Here is a 15,467-nt window from a genome sequence, read left to right as displayed (position 1 = left end):
GATTATGACACAGTAAAAAAGGCTATTATTAGTGCATGAGTTAGTCCCTGAGGTATATAGGCAGAAATTTTGGAATATAAGGAAACAGCCTGGGCAGACCTATATTGAGTTTGAGGGGGTGAAGCAAAGTAATTTTGACCATTGTTTAAGGGCATTAAAAGGTAGAGACGTATGAAGCTCTTAGTGAAATAATTCTCTTGGAAGAATTTAAAGATTCACTTCCTCTTGTAGTTAGAACCCATGTTAACCAGGAGGTTAAAACAGCTAGATAGGCAACGAAGATGGCAGTCAATTATGAACTGGTCCATAAACTTAAACTCTTTTCCCGTCATCCCCATAAACGCGGAAAGGATAGAAGATGGGAAGGTGAAAGGAAGGCAAGTCGGCATGGAAGAGAAGGGACTGCTGGGAGTTCTCAGGAAATTTCTCCTCAGACCAGAAATTCAAAAGCCTAAGTGTTTTCTTTGTAATAATGTGGGGCATGTTAAGGCAAATTGCTGGATATTAAATGGTAGACCTTTTGCAGTAGTAGGAATGCCAAAGGAATCCTCAGGAAAGGTTGTATCAGAAAAGGAAATGGTTATTAAAACTATAGCAGTAGTACAGGTGAAACGTGTTCCCTCAGAACAACCAGGAAAGGGGATATGGTTCAGGATAGTCCAGAGAATTCTTCCTTGATTACTAGTGAAGGAAGTCAGGTTATTGGAGGGTCTGGAGGTTTCATTTAGAAGGGAGAAGTGTTCCCTTACTCCTCCAACAAAATAAGTAAACGGATTAAAATTTTGAGATACACAGGGGCAGATCAATCATTGATGGTGGCTGATGATAAAACTACCTGGAACACAAATTGTATGAAAGAAAAAATATTGACAAGGGGTATTAATGGAATTTATGCTTTGTAAAGTCAACATACAAAGTCACTTTGTAAATGGAATTGCTACAGTTGGAATTATTCCTAAACCACCTATTGAGGGGGTAGATTTTATTCTGGGTATTGATTTGGTTAATGGAGGCAGTGATGCGGCAAAGACTGTATTGCAGGAGACGGTTGATCATGCTGATCTTAACCATCTTCAAGAAACTAAGGCGGCCAAAAATGAAACACTTATTGCTGATAACAAGAAATTGAAGGAAAACCTGCTTAATGTAGAAAACCAATTTTCATGCGTAAAAGAGGAGTTTGCTAATGAAAGAAGAGAATTGGTGAGAACAATTGAGAATCAGTCACAGAAAGTCAAACACTTGATTGAGGAACTGAAATGTCTAAATGATAAACTTGTAGAAGCAAACTTAACAAGGGTCAATCTTGTTAAAACTTGATGAACTTCAAGCATCAATAGTTGCTACGAAATATCAGGGGAAATGCCTTGAACAAGAAAACATTGTTGGTAAATCAGAATAATTGGTGGAATGCAAAATTAAAAACCAAAACTGACAAACTATTAGAACTACACCATGGAAAGAACAATGAGATTCTTGAACTTCAATGCAAACTGGAGAAGATGATAAAGAACATGTGTGATATGGAGGGTCACAGTTCCAAAATTGTTCCTGTGACTAAAAACCTTTTGCTTAACTGGACCGTAATTCAGCAGAGAACTGATCCAAGTAAAATCACTGATATATCAGTAATGGACAATATGAAAACAGCTACAGTGCATGCAGAACTGGAAATCAAGAATTTCCAACAAAAAGGACTGAAAGCACAAAATGGTCTGGAAAAGTCAATGACCAGAGACACTGATTTACAAGTGCTTACCGGTGCCAATATACAAAATACAGCAGTTGGAATCCAGGCAAGTGGACAGGTTGCAAAAGACCATTCAAAACCTCGAAAGGAGTGGAATGATATAGTTCGTGGATTATGCAAAAGAGTTGAAGGGTTGGAACGAACTATGAAGCTCCACAGGGAGAATATAACTGACATTGCTCGAAAAGTGGAAAAAGGCCTGTTCAAAATGGGATTGTGATTAACAACAAGATCATAAAAAGTTTAAAGATCAACCCAAGCAGGAGTGAAACCCTTATGTCTGAACATAAGAAGCATCTCAATAACACCCTTAAAATGGCAAAAAGAGATTTTGACCAGAGGAGAAATGAGATATTAACTCACAAAAATGCCATTTTGACTTTGCTAAATTGAAATGAGAATTTACCACATTTGAATTTCGAAAATGAGCTTGAAGATGGGATTACGCCCACAGCAAACAAAAAGGACAATTGGGCTGTAGACTTAAATGAAACATTCTTTGCTGAGTTAACGACTGGGAATAAGAGGAAAAAGAAACATAAGAGTTGAGTTATGATAATACTATGATGAGCAAATTATGCTAATCTTGTTACGTTTATTGACTTTAAGTATGTTTTTGTAATTTTAAAATATGATGTGTACTTGTGAAACAAAATTGAAGATTTACTTCAAAAACAAAAAATGCTGGAAAATCTTAGTTTCTTTGACAGCATCTGTGGAGAGAAAGAGAGTTAACATTGCGAGTCCATATGGCTCTTCTTCAGAGTCATATGGACTCGAAATGTTAACTCTGTCTTTCTCTCCACAGATGCTGTCAAAGCTACTGAGTTTTTCCAGCATTTTTTGTTTTTGTTTCAGATTTCCAGCATCCAGCAGTATTTTGCCTTTATGGAAAATTGATTTGTATAGTATGTACTAAGCTATTGTTAGAGGTTTATGATGTTAAGTTTGTGTGAGGTGGATGTAAGGCCAAGGTAAAGAAACTTTCGTTGTTGTGAAGCTTTCTTTCCTCCAAAGAAATAGTGTTAGGAAATACAGATAGTTTAAGTTAGTTATATTGGTATTATATTGGTATTTGTGGGTGTTAGGAATGAGTTTTGGGTTTAATATTTAAGTTTGATTTGTATTTCTGTATCTGTGTGTTAAGAAAAGGGCAAGTTGAGTTTTTTTTCCAACTTTAAAAGGTGCCTGCATTTCTAATGAGAGCTTACGACCAGTTAAACAAACACAAGAATAGAAAAACAGCTGTTGCCGAGCAACAGAGGTCCAGAGAGGCAGGCCCCTCCCACGGACAGAAGAAACTAAAAACAATAGTTTTGAGTTCAATTTTGAAGACAGCTGCCAAGCAGAAGCAACCTAGAAGGCTCAGATGGCCAGTTCCGAGCTACATTTGGTTGAAAGTAGCCGCCAGAGAGAGCGACTGGAGCAAATGGGACAGATAGCCAGTCACAAGCTAAAGAAGAAAGCCCCCAAGAATCCACGTGAGTCGAACAGGAAAGCAGACCTTATAGTCAAAGGATGGACAGGAACTTGGAAAAGGTTCTGTTCAGTGAAGTTATGAGTGAGGGGCAAAGAAAGGCTCCAGGCTTCAAGCTTAAAGAGATAAGGGTTTGTGAGAAGTCAGAAGATCTAAAGAGGCAACTAAAGGTCTGTAACTCTTTGCTTTGGGCATGTGAAACAGTGGTACTGTTGACAGCTGAGTCAGTGGAAAAGTGTGTGTGGAAGAAAGCTTGAATGCATGTGGTGACCCAGGGGAGAGGAACATCAGAAGGAGAGTTCAAAACCCTGGAGGTGAACCCTTTCGCAAGGTGTCTGAGAGAAAGCATTGGTTTGGCAGAAGATTCCAAAGCAAATTCTTGGAGAGTGGAGATTGGAAACCTTCATGTGAAAGATGGAGTTCAGTGAGACTGGTTGGCTCATGGTGTGACAAGCATCTGGGGAGAGTTGATGAGAAATCCATATCATCTGTCTGGGGTGGCATCTGTCACTTGGTTTCAGAGTGTGCTGTGTCTGACCACAGGTCGCCTAGCGGTACATGGACACTTACTGTGGACCTTTAAGTATAAGATAGCTTTTGTAACTTGTGTTATCCTTACAAATCTGTATATATCTGTAAAGGTATAGTTGTAGGTGAAGGAGTATTGTAATATAGTTCATTGTTTCTTGTTTAAATGAATGTTCTATTCTTTTGTTAAAAGTTCATTAACTGACTCCAGTGACTCCGCTCAGTAGCACCTCTCCACGTATGTAGACAAATAGATAAAAGTTAGGATCTATAAAGCTGGATTCCACCCTGGGATCAGGCTTGTCCAGTGGTAACCTCAGCTGGAGATCATAACAAAAGAGTATGAATCTTATCACATAAATTACATTTGAATCTCTCAATAAGCTTTGTAATTTTAGCTGAACTGGTTCTTTCTTTTTCATTTCTCCTGCACCAGTGTTTTAATTGCCCACTCAGAAATGAACAACTTCATAATAGGCACTCGGTAGTACAACACTTGAATATCCCTGGAAAGAGTGACATTTTGCAAAATTTTCGTTTTGCACTCATCTGGACAAACACAAAAATGGCAAATTTCAAACAATCACAACAATTTATATTACATGAGAAAAAGACACTGATTGGTTGGCTGAGGCATTGCCAATGGGGAAAAAAATTGAGCAATGAGCAATATCATGTGAATTTTAGTGCCAGTGTGATGCTAGGTATGTAGGGTATATGTCCCAGCAATTGCCTGATGGAATCAAACAGCATGTTCCTTCGATTGTTCATAATAGGCAGAGTACAGACTGTACTTAGCCAACCCGTGCTTGCAAAACCAAAAATAAAAAAAACTGTTAGATGTGATTCTGTGATATGGCAGCACTTGCTGAACAATCCTGAGTGTGCTAATAGCTAAAAGAATAATCGGTTTAAGTATTCGAGCTTATAATGTGGCTCATTTTTGCTTGCGAGAAGCGACATACATTCATATGCAGGGACCTGTTCTCTGCAAAAAAAAAAGGAATTTGTTGAAGCCTTGCACCTTTTTTGAATTACCCAGGAGTTTGGGGAGCCTATAGTTCCCAGTTTTTTTCTCCATGTAATGATTTAGCCAGAGTTGACTTGCCAACCTTCGCGCCCTTATCCGCTGTTCTATAAATTGTTGTGATCATTTGAAATTTGGCATTCTTACGTTTGTCCTGATGAGTGCAGACGAAAAGCTTCAACATGTCTCTCTTTTCAACTATGTTCAATTTCATAATATAATATAATATAAGCTCAGAGATGTTGTAAAATAACCTGGAGATAGAAGATTAAACACAATCGCTGATAATGCTTTCAGGCCATGAAGCATGCATAGAATTTCTCGGGCTATATGTAAATAGTAAATATACCCACAACAAAACATGGACCAGCAGACGTTTTCAGGCAATCTTCTAAAAGCTTCATCCGAATCCTATGGAGCTCTGGGTTATCCCATTCTTCCGGATCCAGTCCCCAGTAAACATCTATTACCTGAAATTTAAGTGTACAAATAGCAATTACTACATATTATTTTAAAGGTCTAAAATAAGTGGTGGCACAGTAAAACAGAAATCAACTGCAGTGAGGAAAGATATCTGGTAGCTTGGTGACTCTTAAATGTTGAAAAGACTAAGAGAATTGGTATTGGTACACAATGGACAACCCCAAAGTCCATGGCCTAATCCATTTTGGTTCTGCAAATATTGGGTTTTGCCTCATTTCAACTTCTAAATGTAAAAGTATAAAGTAACATTGAGGTGAATTTTATGGCCCCCTCCCACCGGCGCATTTGAAGTTGAGAAGGCTCATAAAATTAGACGGGTGGTATGCCCGCTGCCTTCCCGCCCACTCCTGGGCCTATTGGAGCCCTTAAGTGTCAAATGAATGGCCACTTAAGGGCCTCATTCTGCCTCCGCTGCTACAATATTCACTGCATGGGCAGCTGGTGGGCAGGAAGTGGGGTACCTCCTTTGGGGACAACCCCCACCCCCCAAGATTGTACACACCCTTTAAGTCTCCCCACTGTCCTCTAAAACACGGGCCCCCACCTCCACCCCCTCCATGGAATCTGCTAGGCAGGCCCATCCAAAGTCCCCAGATTCACCAGAAGTCCAGCATCCATGGCATATCTTCTTGGGTCTGTTTGTAGCCCCAGCAGTGGCCATTTCTCAATCCTGGCACTGTTAATTGGCTGGCAGCTCTCTAGGGCGGGACTTCCTCCCAGATAAGGGTGGAATTCCCACTCTCAGTCAATTAAGGCTGCCTCCATTGTATTATTGGGGTGGGGCAGCCGGGTTTCAGGTTGGCATGTTTTTGATTGGTGGGATGGGGGGGCGGGGTGGTGTGGGTAATCCATCACCCTGTAAAATCCAAACCATGTATTGAGAGAGTGCTGGTAAAGTAATGTGGGAAAATTTATCAGTTCATTTTTGTAAGAATATTTGGTATTGATGTGGTACATTAAGGTTACACATAGTTCTTAATTATCTTCACATTTGACTGGAACTGTGACATAATTTCACTGTTCAATTACATTTGTACAAAAACGAGTCTCCCTTGGGGTATAGAAAGTCATAGGGAAAGGGTTTTGGATTCTATGGGGTGAGATGAATGAAGTTAATGGGAGAAATATGGACTAATTACAGTAAATAACAGAACTGCTTTTCTGCAGAGTTATATACACGGAATAAAATTTTCGTCTTCCCTTTCACAAATTGATGCATTACATGAAACCTTCCTCTTACCATTAACAATAATCACTGCTTATCTGAAGCTTTTTGAGATATTTGCATGTGATATGATGCTATATAAGCAGATTTAATTTATTTAATTCTCTACGAACAATAAATGTCTCCTCAAACATCTTTTCTCCTACCGTTCAACAACAAATTGGTTTCCTGAACTAACTCAATGTGTTAGGTACCATATGCTCAGTAGAAAAATCTACTGTCAAAAGTTAGCTGATGGGTTGTGATAGAGGAGAAGAGTTTCAGTTGCTGATATTCACAATAAGTGAGCACAATCTCACTATTTCATGCAGGCAGAAAGCTAAATGAGTGTGTGATTATTTCCATGTCAGAATTATTGAGGTGAATAACACTTTTATGTTAGGATAATGCTGAAGCAGCTGGCCAAACTACACTTGGAACTACAAGGTCTCCATGCACTAAATTTGAGACTCAGTGGGGTTAAAGCTGAACCTGGTGAGTCTGGCATACCAGAAGTAATATTAAAATCTCACATTCTGGTACTTGGCCTAAATATCTGTTGTTGCTGCCAACTGACAAGGAGCTGTGAAAGACTGTGAAACAGTAAAGATTAAATAAGGAGGATCTAGAACTGTTGAAGATTGTAGCAAGTGTAATTATATCCTGCTCGTTATACAGTTTACAAAAGCCCATGGGTCCATCCTTCTGCCATTCTATTACCAACCTTGATCTTCCAAGAGGCCATGTTAAAGACCTTGAAACCAGCAGGCGAAGTGGAAGCAAAACTTGGAGTCAGCAGCATTGAAGGGCTGAGGCAGGATTGTTTAGTGAACTGAATAGAATAGCAACACAGTACATGGTGCTCCAGTTCAATGTGCCCAAGATACTGTGAAATTCAAATCCCACTTCACACATCATTATGGAGGCACAACTTAATGACAGTATCAGTTTAATAAGAAAACATACTGTGATGAAAATTGTTTTTCCACACTGATGCCCAATTTGCTTTTCTGCACCAATGCACATTAACTGATATAATGAAAATAAGCTGTTTAGTCCAGGTTCCCATATAGGCAGCAGTTCCCAACATTCTTGTTCGAGGGGAAGTCACTGGCCGCGGGCAGCTAAAGGATTTGTTTGAAGTTAATAAGAGCCCAAGAATGAGTCACTCTTAGCTTGGATTAGCATGTTCCCACAACCCATCTCAAAGCCATGTTTATACCACAAGTGGATATTCATTTTGCCTCAGCGTTCATGCTGGGAAAAGGCACAAAGCAAACCTACAATTAGACGGACTGAAAATACAGCGGATTTTTTGTGAGGGAAAAGTGAAGCACTTGGATAATTGCCCCAAAAATGGGTGGGCAATCTACACTGCCAGCTAACCACCCAGTCACTGAAGATGAAAACTTACATCATCAGATACAAATGTGAAGACATTAACCATTTAATAAATTTATGAAGATGTTGAGCACATCATAATTTTAGACCTATATGTGTTTGTTTGTTGCATTTATTTCTTGATGAAAAAAAATGGTTTCGCTGCTATTCCACACAGAATCAACTGCAGCATGATATGTGCTGAAAATATTACACTGCACCCCAGATTTCTTTGCAGCTGAATCCCAAACAATTTAGAACAGGTGGCAAAGATTAGTAAATGATTGTGCAAATGTGTCCACTGACACATGCTGGATATCACTAACTGACTATAAAAGAACTTGTGCATATACAATGACACAGCAGGCAAGCTTTATATGAGGATGAAGTCCTTGCTGGTGTTCCCCCATTCTATCCTTGGTAAACCTGTGGTCATCTAAAGGTGCCTTAACTTCCTTTTGTGGCGCAGTGTTATACTTTTACTGTTTTATAATACTTCCGTGAAGCACTTTGGGATGTTTCATTTTGTTAAACTCGCTACATAAATATAAATTATTGTTGAATTTTCCTTTATCGTCAAAGATTTGGCATGACAGTCGCCTACAAGCCGCAGGTAAACTCAACACCAAGTTCAAATGGCCCTGCTTGGTTCGGGTTTCCCAAATGAGTCAATCACACCCTGCCCCTTTTCTCCTAGTAGCAAAAATAGGATCTTTTGGAAATCAGGGACGTGACTTCTGGATCCGGGTTCCTGGCACCATTTTGACTATGGTGCAGAGTCTTCATGTTTCGGCAAAAATTCAGGCCTTTGGGTGTAATTTTATGCCGGTGGGATTTTACAGTCCTGCCGAAGTCAATGGACTTTTGAACAGCTCACTGCATTTTATTGCCCCCCCCACCCCCACCCACCTGCTGCAACGGGGTCGTAAAATTCCACCCTTTGTGTCTTTCTTCATGGTAGAAGACACTGAAAGCATCCTAGGAATGATAAAACAATTAAGGGACAAAGGGAACTTTAAAAAAAAATCACTATCACAAGAGAAAAAGTACTAGGAAAAATAATGGGACTAAACATTGACAAGTCCACTGGATTTGATGGTCTGCATTCTGGAGTCTTAAAAAAAAGTGGCTGCAGATATAGTAGAAGCATTGATTGTAATCTTCCAAAATTTCCTAGATTCTGGAAAGGTCCCAGCGATTGGATGTAGAGCATCTATTCAAGAAAGGAGAGAGACAGACAGAAAACAGGAAACTATAGGCCTGGTAGCCTAACATCTGTCATTAGAAAATGCTGGAATCCATTATTAAAGAAGTAGTAGCAGGACATTTAGAAAATCATTATACAATCAGGCAGAGTCAGCATGGTCTTAAAGGGAAATTGTGTTTGACAAATTCATTAGAGTTCTTAGAGGATGTACAAAGCAGTATAGATAAAGGGGAGCCAGTAGATGTCATGTACTTGGATTTCCAAAAGGCATTCAATAATGGTGGGCATTACTGGGATTGTTGGCAGTCCCACCACACCGATGGGGGCTCAGGTAAGTCCAGGGTCAAGAGTCTCAGCAAGGTGGTGAGATGGTCCGGGTTCAAGAGGCTGTGGGGGGAGGGAAAGGGTGGGGAGGCAACCTTGGTCTGGGGGGAGGGGGGGGGGTGGTGGTGGTTGGTGGGGAGTGGGCGAGTTTGGGGGGTGGGGCATCTCCTATCGGCCCAGAGGACCACAAAGTGGTTCACTTGTCTTGCCCGACACCAGCCCGTGCAGTTAAAGGTGCTGGGTTTCCTGCACGGGTTGGGGATATAACTTTCAGTTTTGGCTGGGGAGCGATTGGAAAACTGATGGTATCTGATTAGCTATTCATCATGTGCCCTCCCCGAAGGTGCATGTTGTGTCCATTACCTGGAATTCAAGCCCATAGTTTTCCCTGCAGAATTCCCGCAACTTCGGGTACACATGCTGTTTCAGTGATTTCCTTTCTGCTTCTGTATCTGCGAGGAAACAAGCATCAAAATGTCATGAGTTATCCCACATTACATTAGAAAGAGAGGTACTTCTGGCAGGAGAGAAACATTGTGCACAACTTGGTCACTGACAACTTGCATCTTTACAGGGAAAAACAGAAAGAAACCTTCATTTCAATTGGAAAAACTCAGCAGGTCTAGCAGCATCTGTGGAGAGAGAAACAGAGTTAACATTTTTGAGTCTGTATGGCCCTTCTTCAGAGCTGGGGGAGAAACAGAGAGAACAGAGCTGTGAAGAAGGGTCACACAGCCTCAAAATGTTAACTCTGTTTCTCTCTCCATATTTTCTGTTTCTGTTTCAGATTTCCAGCATCCGTAGTATTTTGCTTTTATCTTCATATTCAGTTGTTGGTAAAATCACACATAGCAAAAAATGGATCACCTCTTTTCAAAAATTTGACAAATATGAAAAGATGAAAAAGAAACTGCAGATAATCTAAAAGAGAATTTGAAATGTTTTATATTTGTTTCCATTTGTAAAAGAATGCAAGTAGAATTCATAAAGGCAGCCAGGGAATTTGTCACTTTTGAATTCCTACCATCAATTTACCTGTGGGACATATTTTGAACTTGGAGCAGGTCATCGATCCTAAGCTTACCGAATATTATAGATGCTACACATCAAAACTGTAACAGCTAAAACATGCTCTTTATTTTCCATAGCTTCCGAAGTTATTTTTCTTAAAACAAATACATCATGCGCTCTTTCCAAATTTTCCAAAACATCTTCCCATTATCAAAAAGCTGTTATGTTGTTTGCTTTGTTGTTAGAACAAGATCTGACAAGTTTTCCATATTTTTACATCTACAACACCACCCTTCAATTGTTTCTCAGTCAAAACTATCACATTCTATTGTCATCATCTCAAGAACCTAATCTTCCTGATAGAAGGCAAATGCCATAATATATGTTAACAAACAATAAAAATATCTTGAGAGATGCGTTATTTATTTGTTTGTACTTTTGCCTTGGTTCTGGGGTTTAAATTACTGCATTATGCCTTTGTAATAGATGCAGCACCCATTCCTCCATAAGGCAGATAATATTTGAACAGTAACAGCTCAACCTTCATCCAACAGTCTGGTTAAAAATTTAAAAGAATTTGTAACCTGTATGCTCACAACAATATACTCTAGGCTTTCTCAATTTCATTTTGATTTTAACTTTTTTTTCAAAAAATGAGAGTTAATTGAAAGCTCAGTTTTCAAAACTTAAGTGACATGGCAAACAGGGTGAAAACTAAAGGCAAATTACTGCAGATGCCAGAAATTTGAAACAAAAGCAAACAATGCTGGAAAAACTCAGGAAGTCTGACAGCAGCTGTGGAGAGAAAGACAGAGTTAATGTTTCGAGTCTGTATGACACTTCATCAGAGCTAAAGGGAAGTAGAAATGTGGTGAAAAATATACTGTTTATGGGGGGGGGTGGAACAGGTGAAGCTGGATAGAAGGCCGGTGATAGGTGGAGGCAAAGGGGAGATTGCAAAAGGGTGAAAAATAAGTTGAAAATAAGAGAAAATAAATACCGTATACCTGATTTATATAATATCAAGAGTCTTTAGATCCTGCAGCATCAGCACAACCACCCTTTAACCTGCTACTTCTATTGCATGGCAGTAAGAAAAAATAAGCTCTGCATGACACAATCAATAACAAACATGTGACAGTGAGTTTAAGTCACTACCTGTTTCAAAGTTTTGCAGATATTCAAATTGCTCCTGCTTTGTGCTAGTGATCATGATGTGATTTGTATTGTTTGATTCAATTACAGTTATGAACCTGGCTGCCAGCTATGTATTATCCAATATTTATGGCAGGACAGGGCATTGTGACCTGCTGATCGGCAGTCACTTAGTACAAGTGGTTGCGGAACTTATTCTTCATCTTTATATATTTGGCAGTTTGGAAGTTTAGTGATAAATTCAAATTTTTTACCAAATTTATTCTGTTACCCACGAGAACAACAAAAACACTTTAGATTTGTGCTGGGGTGGATACAAGCAGAGGAGTTGGCACAGACACATCGGACTGAATGACCATCTTTTGTGCCGGAACCCCCCGTGATTGTATTGACCCTTTCTGTGATTGCTGCGGAATGGATTCAATCATTAACTTTTCTTTTAAACAACATACACAAAATGCTTTTAAATGCATACACTACACACAATAGGCAGAATTTAACGGTCATGGCACTGGGCCTGTCTACCAACTGGAGAGCCGGTGGCAGCCCAGCTGTGACCTTTTCCGAATGCCATGTCAGGATTAAATTCTAATTAGGGAGCCTGCTTGCTGTCATCAGGGTTGCTGGGTCCCCTGGGGGCAATTTACCGCTGTTGTGGGGCAGACGTTCCACCTCTGAGTGCTACCGGCCAGCCAGAGACTGCCAGCGCCATTGGGAGCAATGGCCACAGCAAGGACTCCAGGAGACCCGAGGATGAAGATCATCACTGGGCACCCCGGACGAAGACGGGTGCAGCAGGATTGCCAGGGTCAGACAGGGAGGCCCTGGACAGGAGTGGGGTTGCGTCGTTATGAAGGCAGCGGGGCGTCTGCCCGAGTGTCTGTACCTTGCTACTGGCTACCGACACAAGATGCCTGAGAGGGAGGGGCTAAAAACCCCCCACCAGGCTTCAAACATGTCCACCTGGTGGTTTGCCCACATGGCATGGCCCCCATCCATTGCTGGTTAAATACCAGTGGGTTGAGGCTCTTAAGTGGCCGACGCCGACCCTTCTCACCCAGGACTTAATTGGGGGTGAGTTGGGAAGGCGACCTCGTACCTTCCCACCCCATTGTACAGTAATCCCACCTTCCAGCCGGTTCACATGGGGGGGCAATACTAAATTCCACACAATGAAACAGATTCTGGGTACTATTTGGGAATGGTTTTCTTATTCAGAAGCTAAGTGAAGCTTTGGGCTGATGCTCTGATTTGACACCTGAAATAATAGAGAATGTTGAGTTGCGGCTGCAACATCTGTGTTTCTACCTGACTGTCTTAACTTCACATCATATTTCGCCAGTCAAGATCTTGCTGTACCTATCCATCTGTCTTAATAAGAATGGTGGATAGTAACAGCAACAAAGGCCACTTAGGCCATCAGCCCTGTCCCACTATTTTCGACCATTTTCCTTTCCTTCTAGCTTGGCACAAAGTCTGTACACCTTTAGTTTCCAAGTGGTCAAGAAGCAGGCCTTAATTCAATCAAATCTATCTCAGTACTCCACATCTGATATCTGTTTTCATCACCATGCCTCTTTGCTGTAGTCAATCTTCATTTCTCCAATATCTACTTCCCAACATTCTGTTCTCAAATATTTTTTGTTGCACCTCATCCTCACTTTTTCCATTCCATCTGTTTCTCCAGTCTTTGTTTTTGTAACATTCTGACGCCTATATCCTGATAGTTCCTCTGTTGTTACACTGCTCACTAATTTTTTTAACCACCTTCCCCCTCTTTTGCTGGTGCTAAACTATTCCTCTTAACACTTCTTTCTCTCTAAAAGCCTTTTCTCTTTGTCTGTTTGCCTGTCAATTGCTCCACATAACTACTCCAAACTGCATTGTTTTACTGGGGAGTGTAAACTAAAGCTGCATTTCAAAAACAGACAATATTCAGGACAAGATCACCAATACTGAGGCTATACTAGTTCATGAGTTTTGTGCATCAATAGGTTTAAAAAAAAAATCACAAAAATATAAATTGTAATGATAAAAATTAATTAAATAACTCTGCATAGTAGTGTATTGAAAGTTATTAGATTAATATAATGCAGTGATTTCTACTAGGTAAGCAATTCCACGTCTCTTTCCTTTCTGTACATCTAAATATTTTATATCTGTATATTATTGCAAGCTGGATTGGAGTTAGTTGGCATTTGATTCCTGAATAGCAGTGTCAGAATTGAGGGTACTGATCTAGCCAGGAGCAGGGCTTGTGGGGTTGTGGGGAGTGAGAGTTGGAGAACTGGTGACACAGTGTTGTAACCCTCTCTCTCCAGACTGCATTCCTTCCAAGTGTGGAGTCAGGGAAAGTACCTTTCAAACCGAGCGCTATCAACAGCAAGGAAATAAATAGTCGTTTAGCAATACAGAGCTTGAGTACTGCTGAAAAAATAGACTTTTTTGTCAAAGCTTTTCTTGCACTCATCAGGACAATTTGCAAGTGTACCAAATATAAAGGGAACAGCAATTTACACTGTATCAGAAGAGAATGCTGATTGGTTGGCAAGTGGACTCTGATTGGTAGAGGCGTTTCTATGGAGAATGCACCAGTTGATGGTGACTGACGAGTAACTGCCAAGCATTGTTTGAAATTTACACCAAGCAGTTCGACTCTGATTTGTCAAGGCATTGCCAAGGAATGAACCAGTGAATGGCTGTCACTTACTTTGTTTAGCTGAAACAGGCGCAATATGTGTACATGTTCTTTCTGTCTGCAAAGAACCGGGCCCTGTGTATTAATATATGTAGCTTCCAGTATATGCCAATACGTCTCACTGCAAGTCTGACTGATAATCTTAAATTGGTTGTCAGTGTAATTCGTAACACACAAGAGGATTATTTAGAAAATGTTTTCCAATCACGGAATCACATCTAATGTTGGATACTGTGTTTTGAGTTTTGCAAGCATGGGCTGGTTGGGTACAGTTTGTACCTTGCCCGTTGCGAACAGAGGAAGGGACATGCTGTTTAATATGATCCACCAGTCTTTGGGACATACAGCAGATATATCTAGCATCACAATGGCACTTAACTCATTACTCATTTGTGTGATGGACAGAACATCTTTTTGGCTTGATGGCAGCGTCCTGTTAGTGGTGAATACCACTCATGTCGCTACTGCATAATAACAGCGTGAAACGGCTAGCTTCACCTGTTGCTCAAATTTTTGAAATACCTTGCCCTTCCAGGGTAATCCGAGGTAGGCTGGGCACTTTTCAGGACCGAAAATGACGTCCTTAGGCCCGTTCATGGGTTTGCGCAATATATAGTACGAAATAATCTGATCAGGTTAGCCCATTATCCCACAGGATGCCTTTGATACACCCTATTTCCACATTAAGCTTGCTTGGTGAGCAATGGCTTGGGCCCTATTTACGAGGTTGCCGATAATGCCAATATTATAGCATATGGAACTGCAAGAATCCCAAAGCGTATATTGACCAGTGAAGGTAGACCATGGTAAGAACCCCCTGGCAGATTTCTCAACTAGTACATCGAGGAAATGGAGTTCATTTGACTGCTCCATTTCAAAGGTGAATTTGAGCGCAGGATGGAGCCCATCAAGATATGCAAGAGAATTGTTACATGCAGCTGCATATTTAAATATAGCACACTTATCATCCACATATTGGAAATATGCAAGGGGTAGGAGGTTAAGTGTCATTCCATCGAAGACAAATTTCTCATGGAACCCAATAAAGATGTTTGCGAGAGCTGGGACTAGGGGGTATCTCATGGCAAAATCATTTATTTGGGCATACATGGGGCAGAATTTTCCCCCTGTCGGGGGGGGAAGTTGATGGGCTGGAGCGCGCGGGTGCGGTTCTGATTGGCGCCCCCAATCGGAGGTGCGGTGCCATTTTGCGTGGGGGGTGC

At 40.7% G+C, this 15,467-nt stretch overlaps 1 protein-coding gene across 1 annotated transcript in view; it reads right to left on the bottom strand.

Moving 5' to 3' along the window:
• Positions 1 to 15,467, bottom strand: part of nwd2 (NACHT and WD repeat domain containing 2) — a 146,928-nt gene that overhangs the window by 62,169 nt on the left and 69,292 nt on the right. Inside the window, exons 2-3 of the mRNA XM_078553985.1 lie at positions 9,744 to 9,832; positions 5,136 to 5,252 (exon numbers count right to left, since the gene is read on the bottom strand). Of these exons, the coding sequence (XP_078410111.1) occupies positions 5,136 to 5,252; positions 9,744 to 9,832 (206 nt within the window). The remainder of the gene's footprint in view (positions 1 to 5,135; positions 5,253 to 9,743; positions 9,833 to 15,467) is intronic.

Source organism: Cetorhinus maximus, chromosome 1 (genome assembly GCF_964194155.1).
Source record: "Cetorhinus maximus chromosome 1, sCetMax3.hap1.1, whole genome shotgun sequence".
NCBI classification, from domain to species: domain Eukaryota; kingdom Metazoa; phylum Chordata; class Chondrichthyes; order Lamniformes; family Cetorhinidae; genus Cetorhinus; species Cetorhinus maximus.
This window is presented reverse-complemented; position numbering and strand designations above follow the sequence as displayed.